The sequence below is a fragment of the Psittacula echo genome (genome assembly GCF_963264785.1).
Source record: "Psittacula echo genome assembly, chromosome: 5".
Classification (NCBI taxonomy): Eukaryota; Metazoa; Chordata; class Aves; order Psittaciformes; family Psittacidae; genus Psittacula; species Psittacula echo.
The window spans coordinates 3,737,373-3,756,495 of record NC_137739.1 but is presented as its reverse complement, the minus strand read 5'-3'; the positions used below and the strand labels follow the sequence as shown (position 1 = coordinate 3,756,495).

The following is a 19,123-nucleotide window of genomic DNA, read 5'->3' as shown; positions in this document are numbered from 1 at the left end:
ATTTTCTGACCGCCGGGGATCACGTTACAGTTTAATTCACAACCTACAAGTGAAATCTGATGACAGAAGAGTAAAAGGGCTGTGTTTTCATTGAGGGAAGCACGGCTCTCTGGCTGTGCCGCTCTGACAGTGGGGAATGATCTTCCTTAGCTAGGCATCTCCACCCAGCTCCTTTAGAGGACCTGCAAACTCAACACATGTTTGGGGGATGACAGGGAGGTATTTCAGAGGAGGCTCATAGCAGCAAACCAGGCACAGCCTCACAACCAGCTCCATCAGCATGGCTGGAGGAGGAGGGAACGGTGAGGTGGGAACATCAGCCTTGCAGCTACCCAAAGCTCCCATGCAGTTATACCTGGCATGACCTGCACCCAGGCATTGGGAGATGTGCTAAGAATAGAGATGGAGGGGGAAAAGCCCCACTAGAGTCTGACTTTCTGAGCTGCAGCTGCTCTTCCCTCCACTCCTCAACAGGATGCTGCTGCTGCAGATATTTTTTGGGAAGCTTAGAGCAAGGCAGGAAGTTTGGCCTGAGCTCCAGCTGCGCTTCCCTTTCCTTACGCAGCGCTTCAAAAGGAAGCTTTTATTGTATCAGGCAGGGAGACTCATCTGTCCCCAACTAAAGGTTTTCTAACTGGTATTTTTCCTTATTAGGGACACGACAACTCGCTCCTCCTCAGTCCTCTTTCCTACAGGGAAAGGAGTGGCAGGGAAAAGAAGTCACATCAAATGTGTAAAGGTTTTGTTCTGAATTAGGGATTGTGGGATGAGCAAGCAACAGTCATTCAGCCTCCCAGTGGTGAGGCTTTCCAACCCCTACTCATGCCAGACAGACTCTAAATCAGAAAGGAAAGGATTAAGCAATGTGGGCAAGTCCCATTTGACTGCTCCATCCGGTATTCCCTAAAGGCAGAGGATTTTGTCGTTTCCTGTAGCAATGAGAGTGATCAAACTTCAATAGATTTTAGGGATTTACACCTGAAAACATGGCTCCCTTCTGTAACAATTCCTACCAACCAGCCAGAAACAGAGACAAGCTTCTGTAAGAAAACACATCTCCTCCCACAAAGCCAGAAAGCAGGAGCTGAGCAATCCACACATCATCTCCTCTCAGGAATCTCAAAGGGCAATCACAACTTACTGTGACTCAATACACTTCTTTGCCTGGGTGCAGCATCTCCCTTCTCCCCCGGAAGCAACACTAATGGGGTTTTCTCACCTCTGAGGACTAAGAGACACTGGGCTAAGCCAGAGGAGCAGGTTGGTCTGGTGACAGCTCTCCCACCTTCTCCAATTACCTGCTGGATCCACTGCCAAGTATATTCCACAGAAAGAAATCCTATCCTGGGAGCCTTCTGACCCCTTGGCTTTGACATCCCTAGGACCTCCCTGATGGAAGGACACCCAGCAGAACTTGAGGGCCTCTGTCAGCTACAAGAACAGAGGGGTCCCTCAGCCCCTCCACACCAGAGTGTATTGAGGGTTCATCCACCCCTTGTTTTTGCTTGGTTGTGGAGTTTACTTACACAGATGTCCTGTATTTGATTTCATCCTTCTCAGCCAGCTGCTCGCAGGTGAGGTTCATGTGCTCCTTCCACAGCACTTGGCAATTCCGACATGTTTCCTGATGAGGATAACAAGCATTCAAGGAAGAGAAGACCCAGCACACCATTAACAGCATTAGGAACTGGGAAAATTCCTCTCTCTTCCCCCACCAAGCTACAGGGTATCAGTGGAGGATGGGGCTGACAGTTTGCTATAGAGGTCTGTTCTCCTCCAGGGACCAGAATAAGTCCATCAGATAATGGCAGCCAAGGGTTTTTCCAAAGCACAAGCACATTTACAATATAAGTAAATAAGTTCCAGTTCACCTAAAACTCATGGAATTGCTACCAATTTCACCAGCTACTTCGAAAAGGAGATGGCAAAGATGAAAACGTGGTGCTAAAGGACATCAAGTTCATTGTTTCCTGACCAAAATCCTTCACCTTCGTTTAAAGAGCTTTAGTTGAGCAGGTGATGGAAACCTTGCAGCTCCATCAAAACCTCGGCTTCCCCATGCACACAAGCAAAGTATTATGCTTTGTAAACCCCCCCAAAGTAAAGCACTTTACAGAAGTAAACAGCTTTAAAAGGCAGGATGTGGACAAATGTCCATAAACAGAGGTGGAATATGAACAAATATTTACGAGTTTAACCAGAATTGCTGAACTAAGCTTACAGCAAGGGACTGAATTCCTCTGTTCTTGTAAACTCTTTAGCAACAAGGCTCTAATCCAGGACTGGTAAAGCTGTGTGGAGCAGGAGGGTTGCACTGGCAAGGGAACTTGGTCTAACACAGGGGAGAAGTTGGTTTGTTCAGTTGCTTGGCCAAAGAAAACATCATTTTGTTTTGGGTCAAACAAGAGATTTCTTTTTTCCCTTTTAATTTGAGGAAGATTAAAAACCATCCAGATCAAACTTGGAAGAAAGCACACGTTTCACAACCCAACTGTTTCATCTCCAGGATGGCTAGGGCTCAGGCTTTTCAATCCAACTTTCTCCCCCTTGGCAGGAAAACCCATATGGTTGCGGAGCATCCTCTTCCCTTCCACACCAAAGAAGGTCCCAAAAGAGCTCTGCTCACACTATTACTGAAAGCTAATGTCTGCAGACACAGATCTTCCTTGATTGCATGACCTTCATTTTATTTTAATGAAGAAATTGGGCGCTTACATGAAATAGAAGTAACTGCTTAAAGACACACGTAGGCAGCAACACTCTTTTGATCACGAATTGGACAAACAGGATGAAGACCAAAGCTTCCAAGGAAGCCACCCCTAGGAGATGGTACACCATGCTGCCTTGTTTGTAGTTGTGCTCGCTGGGAGATGTGGAAGAGCTTGGGCTTTCATTTGCAGAATTAAAGGCTCCTTATCCTGCCTGGTAAACTGGACATGTCTGCAGACTGCAGGGTAAAGGCTACAGTAAGACGAGAGCCAAGTGTGTGACTGTGTCCCGAAAGCTCAAAGGAGGATTTTGGGATCACTCACCTTGCAAACACACCCTTTGGCAGGCCGGCACTAGCTTCAAGGGGCAGTAAACACCTTGGTCCTATTGATCCTCATAAATCACACATCATACCCTGTGTTTTCCTGCTAAAGCTGTTAAAACAGGCCCCATTTTGCGTGTGTTGCTGGCAGGTCACATCTGGCTGTTATCAGCACGGGAGGATCAGACCTGGAGCTGCTCATGTACCTCAATGAGGACCCATCTTCCCCTTTCATTCTCAACACCTGGCCACATGCCATTCCAAGATCAAAAGTGCTGTGAGGCTTTGGGTAACTTTTACATCCACCAAGGGTTAAACACAGTCCTTGGAGCCTTGCTACACAGACCCACGTTCACATGCCAGCAACAAAGACTGAACAGCTTTTTGCCAGAAGGGTTGGCACACATTCCAGCCAGGAGCCTACTATTCCCAATTACTGAACTCCAGGAGCCTCCTTCGCTGCTGAACTAGAAACGATGCCCTTTGGAAGCAGATGGTCCCACTTACGACTTTCTTACCAAGCCATTCCCTGTGCCTTTTGCTACTGCCACCACCCTTGCTTTGCACGCTGCAGCATTAAGCACAATGCTCTCCCTTGAGCTAAGGCTGCTGTCAGTTGCCAAACAGTTGTCTCCTGCACTCGGGAAAAGGGATTTCATTGCAGGCAAGGAGAAAGGGAAGAGGCACGGCAATGCAGATTCCCAGACGCGATGGGATGGTGTGAGATAGCAGGTATCCGGTTCTCCTCGTTACTGCGACTCCTGCACAGCAAGTGCCACGGCAGCTGTGCACATTCCTGGGATCCTTTCCAAGATATGTTGGCCGCGAGGAGCTGCAAAGCCCACAGGCAGCTCTGCCTGTTCCAATGCACCCCACGGAGATGTCCCCATGGCTTCCCAGCTCCGAGCATCACTTGGTGCTGCCTCTGACCGAGCCACATCCTCTCCAGAGCAGAGGAATGGACAATACATGTGCCTCAGCAGAACAAAATGCCACTTCTCCCCTTGTTCTACCCAAGACAATGGCACATTGTTGGCACTTACAGGAACCTGTGTTAGGCCCCTTCACACAAAAGCAGGGAGGAAGCCCATGGATCAAAGGCTTCAGCGCTATAACCAAGGTCACAGCTCTCCTCCCAGAACACAAAAGTGACTTGAATTTTCACTCCCAGTCAAATCCACCCCACTTTGCCTGATGAGGGTTTTGCACATCTCACATACGACCATTGTGATCTCTACAATTTCCAAAGGGGCTTCTTTTGTTTCAGAAACAGCTTTTCATTTGATAAAGAAACGCACTCTGCCATTACCATATTCATTAACCTAAACACACAGCAGGACAGCTGACTGCTTGCAAGCAGCTTAGGTTATTTGCACTGTAAGAGCAGCACCTGGCATTAGGACTGGCTACTCCAATATAAGGCAGTGCCTTAAACCAACACGAAGAGGGAATGAGCCCTGAAATCACCTACTCCAAGCATAGCAGCCACAAAACAAGTCAAGTACACCAAAACAAACCCCCTGCCCAGCTTCTTCAGCACCTTGTCCATTAGCAAACCCTGGCCTAATGATAGGGAAAAGCATGGTTCAGTTTTAACAGCTTTCCAGCTAAATCCACCATGTCTGGATGGTGGGAATTCCGTGTTTCTCCTGCCTTTCCCCAACCTCACAGGCAGGTAGAGCTAATGCAGCTCATGCTTTTGGTGCACGGGGTGGTGTGCTTGCACAAGAGCCTTGGCATCGGCAAAGGGCTCCAAACCAGGCACGGATGCAGGAGATGAAGTATCTGCTGCCTGTTACATCTGCCCGAGCTTGGCAGGCAGCCTGGGACAGTCCATTAATGCGCCGTGCTGGGACGGCAGAGAGGAGGATGTGATGGAGAGGGTGTTTAATCACACACTGTAATCTCCTCACTGTACATCTGTTAGAGGTAGTGGCTCCGTTTCCTCTCACTGGCCGCCAGGAAGCAGCCGGCATTAACACAAACATGTTTGGGTTCAGGAGGATCCTTTGTTCCCAGGGTCAGCAGTGCAGATACGCAGCTTTCTGTGCTCAGGGCCAGCCTGGCTAAGGGTGGCCAGTTTGCTTTTAGCAAGGGAAGCACAATCCTTGAACATCCTTGTTCATTGTCCCAGCACCTCAGGAAGGTAGAAGGGAGTGTTTCATGTGAACCCACCACCTTCCTCAGCACTTCTACTGCTATTGCAATGGATCCTACAGGTTTTAGAACACAGCTTAAACATTTTTCACTCTGCTATCTGCTAAACAACTCTCCAAGGTCCAGCCCGTACGTCAAGGAAGGGAAACCAAACCAAATCCAAAACACAAGTTATCAACTGCTCCCTGCTAGTCTTCATGTCCTTTGGGCTGTTGCATGTACTGACAGCAATGTACATCACAGAACCCCAGATTGGTTTGGGTTGGAAGGGACCTTAAAGCTCATCCAGTTCCAACCCCCTGCCACAGGCAAGGACACCTTCTACTAGAGCAGGCTGCTCCAAGCCCCTGTGTCCAGTCTGGCCCTGAACACTGCCAGGGATGGGGCAGCCACAGCTTCTCTGGGCATCCTGTGCCAGAGCCTCACCACCCTTATAGTGAAGAACTGCCTAATATCTAACCTAAATCAACCCTCTGCCAGTTTAAAGCCATCACCCCTTGTCCTGTCACTGTGTGCCATGCAATAAGCTCTTCTCCAGCTTCCTCGTGGGCCAGTTTTCCTGCTTTCAACCCAAAGAAACGCCACATGGACAAACCCATCAGATGATGCACACGGATCACAGCCCGCCTGCCCACAGCATCTCTGTAGGAGCTCGCACTCAGCCCTTTACTGACTGAGCAAAACGCAAAGGCAGGCGGTGGTGATGGTGGTGGTGGGGAAGCTCAACTTAAACAACAACAGGCAGCGGCTCAGGCTGTCGTCACCATCCTCCAGCTCTCAGTGGTGGCTCTGAGCAGAGCCCAGCGCCTGCCTTAGCTCTCCATATGCTGGATAATGAGATCCTTGTGCCGTGCAACTCCCTGCAGCCCCCAGGAAGGGGGATGCACGCTCCAGCGGTCTCTGCCGATTGCACACCCGGGGTTTGCTGCTGTGCTCCCTGCTAGGAGTGAGGGGAAGGTAAAACACGCTGCACGTCCCTCCGATGCTCGCTGGGGACGGAGCCCCAGTGATTGATTCTCTGCTTCTTCCTGCTTTTAGGCACACAATAGCGCGAGCTAACCTCAAACAGGCCAAGTTTTACCCAAAAGCAGATGTGAATGCAACGGTCTTAGAATAGCACCTCAGGGTCAGTCCATACTGCGCTGGTTTAATTAAAGGGCTGCAGTTCCCAAGCAGCCGAGTCAATGGGAAAACAAAGAACCACACAGCCTTCCTCCCCACAGAGCCTCCACTGTCCCTAAAGCTGCACTGACCTTCACTAAAAATGGATGCAGAAGTAGCTGAATGAATACAACCTTTAAGCATGGATAAGCTCCCATGGGCAAACCCCTTCGGGGCTGCTTTTGGGATTTCCTATACTTTACGCAGGGATAAAGAGGCTACAATCCAGCCCAAGACTATTCATATTGATGAGAGACCCCTCTTTAGAGATGTACAAACATCCATGCAGGGAAAACGGACCCCAGTACACCCAGTACAGAGAGCTCCTTCCAGCAGGAACTGCTGCAGCAGCTCTCTGATCCCAGCATCGCTGCATGCAACGGGTGAGACAGGCAGCAGATACCAGCTCCAAGCACATGGAAACCAATACAGCATGGAAAACCAAACACTGTGCCTCAGATGGGTGGTGGGAGGACATCCCTTGGAGCTACGGGGGTTTGGTGGTCCCCCTGGAGCTGTGCTGGGTCCCCGGATGGGATGTTCCTGGGCAGGGCTGCCGCTCAGCGGCTGCTGGCCACAGCGCAGCTCCTGGCTCTGGGACAGAGAGGAGGAGACCAAGATTTATTCTGGGAGGGGAGAGGTTGCAGGAAGACATAAAGCAAAGGGAGAAGCCTTGGCTGAGGCTGTAAGAACGTGCCAGGGTGGAAACGTAGAGAACGATGAGTGATGGAGAGTGAAAAGCTGGATGAGAAAAACACGCGCTCGTATCCAACAGCTGAGGGGTGGTTAGAGCTTTTATGGCCATATATTAAACCCCTGAAAAGATGACTTCAACCAGTGCTTCCTGTTTTGCATGCCCTTATTAAATCAAGCATGCTGGACTCCCTTCCCCACCTTTAAGATGCTCTTTTGCTTCCAGGAACACGCTGGCAGGCCAATTCCACAGAGGTCTGGGTCATCTGCATTAGCATCTTAGGGGCAGGAACATGTGGTAACTCGCACCTCATGCTTGCCTAGGTCAGTAGCACTATCTGTAACCTGGAAGTTCCTGAAACACATACACCAAACCAGAGCTTGACTTTAAAAGGCCAGATCTGGCTGGTTGGGCACAGTGCTTAGGGACCCACAGAGCAAAAATACCTGCAGCTTCACACAAGTGCTGCTCAGAGGTGGGAACCACACCAGGCACATGAAATCGCTCACTGAGCTCATGCTTGCGCACTGCAGTGTCATTGGAGGGAGAGAAACAGTGCGAAGGAGCATGATTTCATTTGAACTTGCACAAAACTTTAAAGTTTGGGGTTTTTTTTTCCCCCATTATCTGGGATGTTTTCAAAGTGTTTTTGTTTCAAAGCTACTTCCTCTCAAGCTGCAGAGGGGTGAGGAATGCATCACAAGCTGCAGGTTGGCTGCCTAAAGAAGCAACTGGAGTGTGTGCATCACACATTCACCATACCAGGATCCCTTCCCTAAGCTGAGGAACAAGTGTTTCTCATAAGAATAAGCTTTTCCCCCTAAAATAGCATTTATCAGGAGCTAGTCCCCTGCCTCGAGGGGACTGATACCACACACAGCATCTCTCCAGCAAGTCTGGATATGGCCAGGGTGAATTGCCTTTGTGACCTACCCAGAGGTGGTCACCCCCCATCCTGCAGTGCAAGTAAAGGAAACCACCTCTTGGTCCCTTTATAAAGGCAGGTTACATGCAGACACACTGAAGATGCCTAAATCAACATACCTGAGGTCATATTGCTCCTTTCCAGGGCGGAAAGTTAAAAGGAGCTCAGTCCACGCTACTGAAAACCTATCTGTAGTTGTTAACCATAGTTTTTAGCTCTGTTGGCCTGATTGCAGACAGCAGCTCCGTGCCTTCACAGCCAATGTAAATAATTGAATACTAGCAGATTAGTTCAAAGCACTCAGCAGCTGACCCTCCTGCCTCTCCCCCCAGTGCAGATTGCCTTACCCCATTCAGCAGAGCAGATCCAAGGTTATCCATTTAATCCTACAATCTCACACAAAAAGGGATGCTGGAACTCTAAGTGATGAAATCTAGCAGGGCTAAATAACAGGAGTAGCAATTGCGGAACTGGGGGAGGCAAAAAGAGACCTTAGGAGAGGAAGAGATGTAGATTCAAGACAAGGAGCCTGATTCTTAAAGGATAACGCTGGAAGGTTGCACCCAACCACATCAGTGTTAAGGCATTAACAAAAGCAAGGTATCTCCTTTGCAGAGGTACGTGCTAACAACGCATTGTAAGACTGAGAGGAGGAACAATCACTGAAGTCAATTGTGAAACTTCCCTCTTAGACCACCACAAGACAAACAAATCACCCCAACCCAGCCACAAACCCCTACCCAGGGTGGCAGGAACTGCAGGAAGCCTCCCTTCAGTGGCATCAGTCCTATGTTACCCGTGGTTCTCTCTCCCCCTGCTGTCCCCCAGATCTTACTGTATTACAAAAGGATGGCAGGAGAAACTCTTACAGATATCCTCTCCTCTGCCAAGAGCTGCGTGGAGACCCACATTTACATAACATACCTACAACCGCTTTCAATGACTCTCTGCAATATGGCAATTTGGACGGTAATTTAGCAGCATTAACACACTTCATTTCCAATTTTAGAGCCTTTTAAACCGTACTCGCTACCTACAGCAGAAATTAGCACTGCAGGTCATTATAACACCAGCAAGGGATGAGAAATGTGATCTGAGCAGAGCAGCTATGCTGGTGAATAGCTTTGTTCTAGATACAGATACACCCTCAGAAACTAAGAGAGTACAGCTTGCTTTGCCAGGGAAATTAAACCCAAAGCAGGAGAACCCCCCAAAGTAGGGTGCTCCTAGCTTTAAACTGGCCATAGTAAAAGAAAAGATGGTGCATAAAGAAATAATAAAGAAAAATGAAAGCAAAGTGATATGTGGCCTTCCTGAAATCTCAGCAGTGCATCTGATTTAATGGTTTAATGCCTACGTGGTACAGAGTTACCTCCCCATGAGATCTCTGTGCGGCCCCTGAACAGAGCTGCATGGTTTAAGAGCCGGAGTCCAGCCCTGTAACCACACTATTTATAGCTATAGCATTTCCTGCAGCTAAACTGAGAGCAGTGCAGCCCTCTGCACTGGTAACCTCCATCTCCCAAACTCACCAATGTGACAGTCAGCTGCAGCTCATTTGCTGCACTAAAATAAGCCAGTGGTAGAAGCAAGGCTGCTGGCCCAGAGCAGCAGCCTGCTGAAACTTCCCAGCAAGAGCGAGCAATGAGAGAGATGCTAAAACCCCAAAACCATTGAGAAGTGCAGCGTGATGGGAGCTCACACCTGGAGTTTCAGTGCAGACGTGCACTGGATGCACCACTGAAGCTATTCAGATACCTGTTCAAAATGATAACAACAACAGCAACAGATACAAAGCAAATGAGCATGCACCAAACTAAAGCAAAGCACTAAAAATAATAAGGGCATGTAGTGATGAGACAAGGGGGAATGGCTTTAAACTGAAAGAGGGGAGATTTAGGTTGGATATAAGGAAGAAGCTCTTCCCTGTGAGGGTGCTGAGGCGCTGGCACAGGGTGCCCGGAGAAGCTGTGGCTGCCCCATCCCTGGCAGTGTTCAAGGCCAGGTTGGACACAGGGGCTTGGAGCAAGCTGCTCTAGTGGAAGGGGTCCCTGCCTGTGGCAGGGGTTGGAGCTGGATGAACTTTAAGGTCCCTTCCAACTAAAACCATTCTGTGATTCCATGATTCTATGAAAAAGACATGTCAGCAACTCATCGGCTCCTCTTTCAGAGCCCCCAGATGATGTTTCCATCTCCTCCTGTGTTTAAAACACCCACCAGCCCAGGCCTGGGGTTCTGTTCGGTGCAGAGGTGGCAATGAAGCTTCAGAACTGCAATGTGGAGGTATTTTCAGGCCCTGCTAAAGTTGTTTGGCTCCACAGCTTTGGTACATGCAACATGCCTGTCCAGGGCTGCAGAGAGCAAGGGGACACTAGGAAGGAGATGCAGCAAGATAAGTGATGTCTGAAACCATGAGGCACAGGCGGCAGTGATCCAAAGGGTTTCTTACCCACACTTTGCAATGGGGGAAAACACCAGCTTCAGCCCTCGCCATCCCTGAAGGTCACCACCACCATGTGAATGAACAGGGGTATTTCGCAGGCAGGACCATACCAGCCTTGAGGCTTTGCAGTAACAGAGGAATACCCAGCACAAACCTTCCAGCCTGGACAAGGAGCATGGCTGAGGGGATACAGTGATCCAAAGCCATGGGGCAAAGTGCTTCCTTACCCCCAGACCAGCCTAATCTTGACCTTAACTCCTGAGGGATGCTGGGCAGGTTAATAACAGTGCAATGCCCTGCCAAACAAGGGTAACTCAGGACACGTTTGTCTTTTAATTAGAAGAGTTGTTTAATCTGCAATTTGATTTCCCTCCAAGTCATATAACCCCTTTCAATTCACCTTTCCCTTAGTTACAGAAAAACGTGCAGCTTGGAAACACTTGGAATAAGAGGGAAACTGTCTCAGACCTGCAGACATTGAAGCTAAACTGAGTTAGCACATCCATGGGGGGCCTCTCTACCTGCACAAGCTCTGAAACAACAGCTGATAATCCAACAACAGGCTCGACTCTGCACAACCACGTGGGACCGGGCAAGAGGCAGGGAAAATGAGACTGAAAACTCCTTGGATCCTGAAACTTTGGTGAGGTCCCAACGTGACACAACAGAAGTGAGACGGGAAGAGTGCGATGCAACCCTCGGTGTTGTGAAATGCCAAGGCAAGCAGTTCCCTTTCTGGCACACTTACAAACTCTGATGACAAAGACCGCTTTCCTCTCTTCTGCCCTTGCTTCAATAGAGCCACCTCATCCCCAGGGATCCATTTGAGACCCAGCAAGTCATTCCCAAGTAGCTCCAGTCCATTTCTGCCGCGACCCAACCACAGCAGCGAACCAAACTGGGATATTTCACATTGTATCACTGGTGTTAGTTCAGTTTTATCTTCTGGCTGGTCCAGAGGAAGGAAAACCATCTGACCAACCCAGGCCACCAAGGAACACTGCTTCTGGTGCAAGACAAGGGTCCACAGGTCACCTTTACTGCACACAGACCACCTCCCTCCTTCCACATCCATACAGGAAGAAAAGAATGAAGAGAACTGCAAGTAGGGAGTGCTTTGGTGTGGTTGAACTTAGGTAAGGATCAAGAGTGCTGCTTTGGGGGTTACCTTATCAAAACGGTGGATTAAGTTACCCTGTCCATGTAATTCCTCTGACAGGATTAAGTACAATACCCTCAGAACCACAGACATGCAGAATATGGGATACTCAAAGATTAAATCAACAGTTTTGGCAGCACATGGTAAGTATTTTAGAAGCAGGCCTGGCTCTGGCCATTTCCCCAGTGCAGCTTACAGGTGCTGTGTTCATTTTCATGGGATCTCTATTGGAAAGACAAGGAGAGGAAGGAGAAATCTCCAAAGTGTGCTCCAAACACATTATCATCATTAAAACAGAGCTGAAGAATATGCGGATGCTACTGAAAACCACTCCAAAGTGCTTCCCCAACACGTGAGGAAATGGTTGGCTGCCACTGACCAGTTGGTAACCCTGGGGAAGAGGCCTTCTGTGTCAGCAACCACCACTGCAGTCAACCACTAAAGGATGGAGTCTTCAGAACACCTCAACCACCAAAGGATGGAGTCTTCAGAACACCTTTCCCTAAAAGAGAAGCCTCAACCATACACCCACAACTGGAAATGGGTGACCTAGTGAGGGGTGGCTGGAACGAAACACAAGATAGGTAACATTGATATGGTTCCAGTGAGCCCACATCCACTCTTGCTTCAAATGCCAGATTCAGTTGGTCAAAAGTGCAAGTAGGGTCATTCCAACCAGTTGGACCAGGGTAGCAACAGTCTTTTAGCTTATGGCCTTTTCCTGCCCATAAATGAACCATTTTGTTTCAGTCAACAGCTCTGGAAGCGAAAGATGCTCATGGACAGTCCGGAGGACATCATGACAGACTCTCCTAACCAGTTACTCTCTTTTTCCTCCTCATTTCAGAGCTCAAGTGCTGAATAAGAACTAAAGTGTCAGCCAACAGGTTCTGCAGGGAAGAAACATGAGCTCTACCACTTAAAAATGAGCAGTTAAACCAATTGCCAAGTAAGCCATTTGCATTAATGTCGTGAAACAGGATATGAAGCACTTTGTAGCAAGAAACAGTAGATTCACTTTATTGGAAAAAGACTTTTAAGGTTCAAATTCATTGAACCATTTGCATCCACGGATGATTTGTAAGAGACATTATTGGCTGACAAAGCTGGCTTTTGGCTTACCAACACCATCAGCAATTACCACCCAGAGGGACATTACCTGCTCTCAGCTAATGAGTAAGGCCAGTGCCAAGTGTTAGGCACCAAGGCTACATTAACTGCTGTAGGAAATGGCTTTTTAGGGTCCAGAAGAAAACCATTCCCAGACGCCCATAAGAGGCCAAGACGTTTCACTTGGTTTAAAGGACTGAAGGTGATTGTCAAAAAGAAGTGGGTATTGTCCTATGCTTATGTAGATGCAATCAGAATTATCTAGACCCAATCAGCCTATCTGAAAACCATCTTGTGTTTGGACTAGATAAACTCCCCATGAAATTAAGGTAAGGCAGCAATCAGGAACTGTGACTCAAGCAACAAACCTAAGGCACCCCTCAAGCAAACAAAACCGGCACCTCTGGGTAGATGTTGAAACTTGGCTTATTTTAGCCTAGAATTTACCATGTCGCAAATCGCATCCTCACCCAGTGGGAGCTGGTGAAACCAGCGCCTTCCCCCTGCCCGACTTCTCACTTCCACTTCTGACCCAGGATTTGATTGCAAAGGGAAGCCAGTGCTATTGGCCATAAAAGGAAAAGACCCATCTGTCACATTTGTGCTGACCGGAGTCACCCAGGAGGAACTCCAGCCACTTCCTTAAAACTCCGGAAGCACCAGAGGCTGCTGCCGTCCCCCCTGTAAGGATTAGAGGGTTTTTGTCCCTCTTCCATCAGGGATGCACATGGGATGTGACACCAGACAGCGGAAGAGAGCAGATGTGTCGTTTCTAAAGGAAGCCAAAAGGGAAGGGAGCAAAAAGAGATGGAAGCAAACAGGCAGAGCTGGGAAGTGTTCATGGGCTCCTGTACATAGACCAGGAAGCCTCAGTGAGGGCTCTGCACATGCACTGTTTTACCAGGTGACCCAAAATGCTCCTTTCCACACCACCTACTTATGCATCTGCTGAAAAGAGATGCTTAACAAGCCAGGAATTTCATTTAAATCAGGAATGCACTTGGCCTTTTAGTTCTGGCATGTTTATGTTTGCTTACCAAACCCCTGCGTTTCTCCCATCAGATCTTATTCTGCATTCCTGAGCTTCAACACAGATATACTCAATCCATAAATAAGAGCAGTGAGGAGTGATTTCATTCAGGAACAGTGACTTTGCTTCTATGTCCCTTCCCCTTTTTATTAAATGAGAAAGTATTCTGTTACCTTTACGCCATTAAACACTTAACGTATTTAAACCCACTTACACCAAGATGAAGGCCAAATGACCTTGCGTTGGTTGCCATCAGCTCTTTACTCCTTGCACTTCAGATACCTCAACAACAAAAGCTGACAGGACAGTTTCAATTTGGTTTCACTTTCGGAATCACACAGAACACTGCAGCAGCATCGGGTGGAACCCACAGGACTGATTGTGCCTCCAGGAGTAAAAACGAACCCAGGCTTCAGTTTGTCTTAAGGGAGATGATGTCCGCACAATGGCATCGGGGGAGAAAAAGCATCATGCTTCTAGTGCGTGTTAAGAACCCAAGATGTCATCTATTGCAGTTTTGGGGGGAGGCTGCTATTACTGAGGGAACCACACAGTTGGGAGTTCTATGTTATAAAGGCAGTTTAGAGAACGTCAAAGAATCACCTCTTTGTGTTCACTACATCTCTAAGCTTCTTCCTTGCTGTGGTTGCCACATGCATGACGGGTGCATGCCCCCCAGCACCAGCCTCTCAACTAGAACACTTCCAGACAACACTGAAGGATCTGTGTCCTTCCCCTTTATATCAAAGGATATTGCTCTGCCCCTGCACCAGGACCTTAGGACAAGCTGCTTGCCTTCAGGCATCTCCCAAATGGCTCCGATTGCTCTCCAGCAAAAGTTCCACCAGTAGAGCTCCTGAGATCACTTCCAGGCTTTATCTTGAGTTTTGTTCAGCCTTTTTCAGGTGCATAAGCTTCACCTTTGGTAATACACACACTACCACTGAGTGCCTTTGTGACACGGTTTGGTGTGATAGGTTAGACGCTGCCTGGCAGCCAGAGCGAGCAGCTATTGAGACCTGCAACCCTCTCCCCCTTCAATATAGGAACACTATTAACTGACTTCCCAGGAGTGCAGAGAGGATATACTACAACAGAAACCCCACAACACCAGCACCTTTTGGCTTTGGGCACCAATCTGGAACCTCTCCCTTGGAAGAGCAGCTTTCCAGACCAAGGCTGGAAAACACCCTGTCCTACAGGAAAGTCTCATCACAGGACAAGCAAAGTTACCCTCCCCAAGACACAACAAACCACCCAAACTAAACACAGATCAGACAGACATCACACGGCTTCAGGCTCCAAGGTTTCCTTGGCTGCATTGTTTGAACCATGCTCTTCTTAAATCAGATCTTCACTAACCACTAAGTGTGTGGTTGGTTTTGGGTCCCATTGCTAAACCTGACGCTGATGTCCCTTTGCAGGGAAGCCAAAGGGCTGTGAGCTGCCCCAACAACTTCCAGTGTCAATCTATATATGAAGCAAGACCCTCAGCACATATCATACTCAGAGAAAAGCAGGTATAATACCTCATTTTACTGTTTTCTGATGCAAAACCTCACGGTTCTTTTTGACAGGAGGCTGCTAAAAATAACTCATCCTTAAAAAGTCCTGTTATTTTTATACAGTCACAAGAATCACCGGATTGCATCTAATGATGCCATCCTTCCTTGGAATGTCTATTTGTGCTCAACAAGACACAACAGGCTGCGACACCAGCGCAATCATCACGCAACTTGAATGACAAGCAACTGGATAAGTTTAGTTTCTCCTTGGGAGAATGACAGTAAGAAAAAGCCCATTTTACTGTGGTCTGTGGGGTCTATGGTAAAGAGGGACAAATGCACAGCTTGGTGTCGGGTCAAAGTAGAAGCAGATCTTACACTGGCCATGCTTGAAAACAAAACTGGACTCCAGTGGGATCCACAACAGGATTAGAATGTTCTACCTAAACAGGATCATCAAGGAGACTCCTAAAAAGCCCCTAGAGCAGGATGAGGTCTGTTGGACTTCACTAGCTCTCCCCTAAATACATCCTTACTGTTTCTGGCTTCCAGGGGACATTTACTTTCCCACAGACAGTGGTAACACAGAGGAATGTGCTCTAGGCACAACAATAGTATAAATAGTTAGCCATCTGCACCGTGCCTGGCTGTTCCAGACTGGCAGCTGTATCCTCCCTGGTTGCGCTATCAGTCACTGCACGGTCCCTGCTTGCCCAGCATCTCCCACGGTGCGAGTCAGCACTCAGCTATTACTGGAACTCATTACTGCAAGTGCAAATATTTGCATGGAAAACTTGCTGGACACTTACTCACAGGACGCCCGGCTCCTGCAGGATGATCTTAATGCTCCCTCAGCACCCCAAGGGGAAAAACACCTCCTGAATCAGCACCTACCCATGGCTTTCTAGCAACCTGCATCTTCCTGAGGCTAGAATTCACCCCATATTTCAACTGCTATTATTTCACACTGCCTTTTTTTCCCCCCTCCTTTGGAAAACATGATGCTTTTATCTGAAGAGTCATCCATTGCAATTTGTATTGTCATGGCAACACAACTCCCTCCCCTGCCCCACACCTCATCCCTGAGTCTCATTGTGTTCATCACCAGACAGGCTCGCAGCACACCACATGCAGATGATCAGCAGGCTCTCAAAGTGGTCTCAGGCCTTCTCTCTGTACAGACACAGCTCCTGCTATGAGGGTAGAGTTGTAACAGGAGAAGGGAAGGAGTCTGACAACATCAAATATCTCTATTCAAACAAGATGTAAAAGCTTTACTAACACAAGGGATGCTTGTAGCACATACAGCTACACTGGTTAAAATGAAGAGGCCAGGTTCATAACCAGTCTGAGCAATACAAGAGAGAAAAGAACTATTGAGAGCAGGTGTAAGAGGGCTTTGCTAAGGCAGCTTGGACATACTGGTAAAGAAAAAGAGGAAGATCAGTCCACAAAGGAGCACAACTCAAGAACAGGGCTCTGGAGCCCCCTTATGGCAGCTTGCTCTCAGCTTCCTCGGAGCCAAATCCCACATACATACACCTCGTAGCATCTCTGTGTATCAAGGCTGCAATGCCACTGAGATAGGGTGGAAAAGAACATCATCTGGCTGGGACTGAGGTGCTGAGGCGCTGGCACAGGTTGCCCAGAGAAGCTGTGGCTGCCCCATCCCTGGCAGTGTTCAAGGCCAGGTTGGACACAGGGGCTTGGAGCAAGCTGCTCTAATGGAAAGGGTCCCTGCCCGTGGCAGGGGTTGGAGCTGGATGAGCTTTAAGGTCCCTTCCAACCCAAACCAGCCTGGGGTTCTAAGAAATGTTAAAACCCCACGTTTCCAGCTACTTGATTGCTCCTGGTGAGTGCAGAGTGGACAACCCCCATGTTTAAAGGAGGGGGGGGACAGAAGACAGTGAGGCCAACCTCACCTGAAGCTAACGTGCTGCTTTAGCAATAGAAATGCATGAGGGGTGCCAAGGAAGTCACTAAATCCACTGCTCCAGTAGTAACAGCCGCTCCACAGGGATGTCAGGCTGCCCGGTGCCATGCACGAGGGCCAGACTGGTTTCATACCAACCCTTTCTCCACCTCTCCAGGCCAGTGAGGTCCTACAGACCGCAGGGCTCAGCATCACAGGTCAGGATCTGCTCAGCAGCCGGTGGGGAGGCAGCTCAGTAACAGCAGGGAAGAGCGCAGCTGCTGGGCTCCGAAGGGGTTACAGAGATTGAGCAGCAGGGAAATATTTATGGAGGAAAGATGCTGAGCTGTGCATGTTTCCCAGGCTGGAGATGGTTTTAATTTACCTCTTGCAACGGCTGTGATTATTTGCTGCTGGTTTTGGTTGAAAGCAGCTTTTTCAGGCTCACTTGCTCCCTCTGGTGTCCCAGCTCTGCAGCTGATAAGGAATAAAACTCCCCAAACCCACACAAACGACACTTAATCTGGTGGTTTGCTCCGAGAAAGATGGAGCAACACTTACAAGCATTGGCGATTATCATGGCCTTGCCTGGCACAAAGCATTCTTTGACTGTAGCACACTAACAACGTTATAGATATCTCCTGGAGCTGCAGCCAGGAAGAGTGCCCTCCTTTTCCTGCTCTCCACCTCGGAAACTGGTCTCTGTCTGACTTTGGCTGAACTGCAGCACTCATCAAGCTCCTCACTCGGTTTTCCTCTGCAGCAGCCCTCCAGGGCATGGTCCTGGTCAGTGCTGACATCCTCCTATTAAAGTCTTCGCTTGGACCTTTTGATGAGCACAGAGAACTATGGAAGCATCCTCACCATCAGCTACAGTGGAGCCTGGTCTGTACCTCATTAGCCCTCTTGTCACTCCCCAGACTCTAGAAACCTGCACAGCCCCACAGAGAAAAAGGAACCAGCCCTCACCATGATTAAAACTATCACCTCCCAATCAATGCTGCTCCCTCAGACAGTCACTAGATGCCACCTTGCTGTAGAGCTGTTTCCTCCAGCCTCAAGCTGCTCCTCCTCTGCTTTACCTTTGTTTCTTCTCCTTTTTGCTGTATGATGCTGCTACAGCACTGAGGGCAACTGAGACACTGGTCCTTATCCCCCCTTTTCTCTTTGTGAGCTGCAGCTGCTTCTCTCCCCACCCTCATCCGGAGGATGCTACACACAAGGCTGCCCAGCCCCTGTGTCATAGAACGGTGTGGGTTAGAAGTGTACCTTAAAGACCATTAACTTCCAGCCCCCCTAGCCCACATGAGCAAGGTTTCAAAGCTCTCCTTTGAAACCCTGCTTCATGTTCTCAGATTAATATGTACCTTAAAGGGAACCATAAATACTTGTCTGGATTTTCTGTTAATCTGGCTCTGACACAGCTATTACTGAGGCTTGATAAGCAACGGGGTGGGTGCTGGAGTGTTTCAGGAGATGACAGTAACCATTCTCACTGTATTTTACTGAGGTGGATGCCTTGCTGACCTGTGCTAATTCACTGGGAAGGTTACTACAAGAGAATAGAGTCTTAAAACATGAAGAGAGAGGTGGAGAGCTGCAATGAGTTTATTTCCAGAGCAGCCTTTTCTAATTATATGCATAAACGTCTGTATTCAATGCTAAGTGGAGAGTCGCTAACAGGAAGAACCCAAAGGACCTTCCCATATGGCAACATCCACACGCATTGGTTCAGTAGGAGTAGCACAACCTCTCTCTCAGTACACACATATAGAAATGACCACTTTTAGCCTGGAACAGCCACCATTTAACAAACCACCGTGCCAAAGTGAAGGCTGTTTTGCAGAGTCCAGGCCAAAAGTGGAGGTTTAGATGCAGGGATTACCAACAGCCCTTTCCATACAGATCTCTTACTCCTCATTATCAACACGGTGCTAGTTTTCTCCACCAGCATAACCAGTACAACCCAGTGTGGCATCACCAAAAGTCCATCTTG

The 19,123-nt window shown here is 48.5% G+C and overlaps 1 protein-coding gene across 3 annotated transcripts in view; it reads right to left on the bottom strand.

Moving 5' to 3' along the window:
• Positions 1 to 19,123, bottom strand: part of RNF216 (ring finger protein 216) — a 79,967-nt gene that overhangs the window by 13,158 nt on the left and 47,686 nt on the right. For all 3 annotated transcript variants that reach the window (XM_080619872.1, XM_080619871.1, XM_080619873.1), the window contains one exon: positions 1,527 to 1,624. In XM_080619872.1, the coding sequence (XP_080475998.1) occupies positions 1,527 to 1,624 (98 nt within the window). The remainder of the gene's footprint in view (positions 1 to 1,526; positions 1,625 to 19,123) is intronic.